This window comes from Corapipo altera, unplaced genomic scaffold (genome assembly GCF_003945725.1).
Source record: "Corapipo altera isolate COAL_440 unplaced genomic scaffold, ASM394572v1 59009, whole genome shotgun sequence".
Classification (NCBI taxonomy): Eukaryota; Metazoa; Chordata; class Aves; order Passeriformes; family Pipridae; genus Corapipo; species Corapipo altera.
In genome coordinates this window covers 6,342-7,352 of record NW_020886163.1, presented here as the reverse complement: position 1 = coordinate 7,352, position 1,011 = coordinate 6,342, and the positions used below count along the sequence as shown (strand labels likewise).

The 1,011-nt window shown below is 55.5% G+C and overlaps 1 protein-coding gene across 1 annotated transcript; it reads left to right on the top strand.

Annotated features, from left to right (window-relative positions):
- The first annotated feature begins 13 nt into the window (after window positions 1-13).
- Window positions 14-697, top strand: LOC113941048 (ATPase inhibitor, mitochondrial-like). Its single transcript, XM_027632214.1, has 3 exons — window positions 14-112; window positions 210-322; window positions 412-697. The coding sequence occupies exons 1-3, from the start codon at window positions 17-19 to the stop codon at window positions 548-550; spliced, it is 348 nt and encodes a 115-aa protein (XP_027488015.1). The 5' UTR covers window positions 14-16; the 3' UTR covers window positions 551-697.
- The last annotated feature ends 314 nt before the right edge of the window (window positions 698-1,011 follow it).

Here is a 1,011-nt window from a genome sequence, read left to right as displayed (position 1 = left end):
CCAAGGGCACGCGGCCATGGCGGCCGTGGTTGCGGCCGGGGGCGGGCTCGGCCGGCGCCGGCCTCTGCTGCCGCAGCAGCAGCGCTGGAGCTCGGGCTCGGGCGCCGACCAGGTGGGCGCGGGGGCGCGGCGGGCGGGGAGTGTCCCGGGGGTGTCCCTCCGTCCCTTTGTCCCTCTGCGCCCCGCACTCACCGGCGTCCCTCCTACAGCTCGGCGAGCTGGGCAAAGGCGCCGGGAAGGGCGGCGGCGGCGGCGGCTCCATCCGCGAGGCCGGCGGCGCGTTCGGGAAGAAGCAGGCGGCTGAGGAGGAGCGGTACTTCAGGTGAGCGAGGCCGGGGCCTGCGGGGCCGCTCCCTCAGCCCGGGCACGGCCCGGCTGTGGGGCTGCACCTCGGGCCGTCCTCTCTTGCAGGGAGAAGGAGCGAGAGCAGCTCTCTGCCTTACGGAAACACCACGAGGAAGAGATCCATCACCACCAGAAAGAGATTGAGCGGCTGCAGAAAGAAATTGAGCGCCATAAGCATAAGATCAAGCAGCTCAAAGATGACTAAGCTGGTGCTGTTGTTGAATGTGCATGGCCAATTCAGAATGTGGTGTAAAAACAGCGTTGGAGACTGTATATTTTGATCAGCATAATCCAAACTCATCCAGTTATACTATGGTCTGCAACATTGTCAAATAAACTACTCAGTCTCACTTTCCTGCTTAGTGACTGTTTAATGAAAACAAAAACAACCAACCCCACTGTCTGGTTTTAAGCTTCATAGTTCTTCCAAAATAAGGATGTACTCCTGAGCAGACAGGCCTGTACAGAACTTAACTACTTTCTTTAGATTTATTTGAAAGAAATGACCATTTGTACCTAGTGAGATAACTTTAGAGTTATGGTGATGTCATGTGTGATGGTGCTAGTTCCTGGAGCAAGACAGCTAAGATCCTGACTTGGACATGAATGTTCTTTTCCACAATGATTTTAATTGCCCAGTGGTTTTTTTTTTTTTTATTGTCTCTA

What these genes read in the sequence shown, in the direction of transcription:
- LOC113941048 (XM_027632214.1), top strand. Translation starts at nt 17, where the DNA reads ATGGCGGCCGTGGTTGCGGCCGGGGGCGGGCTCGGCCGGCGCCGGCCT. An exon ending in CGGGCTCGGGCGCCGACCAG is followed by an intron (nt 113 to 209) that starts GTGGGCGCGGGG and finishes TCCCTCCTACAG; the next exon opens with CTCGGCGAGCTGGGCAAAGG. An exon ending in GAGGAGGAGCGGTACTTCAG is followed by an intron (nt 323 to 411) that starts GTGAGCGAGGCC and finishes CCTCTCTTGCAG; the next exon opens with GGAGAAGGAGCGAGAGCAGC.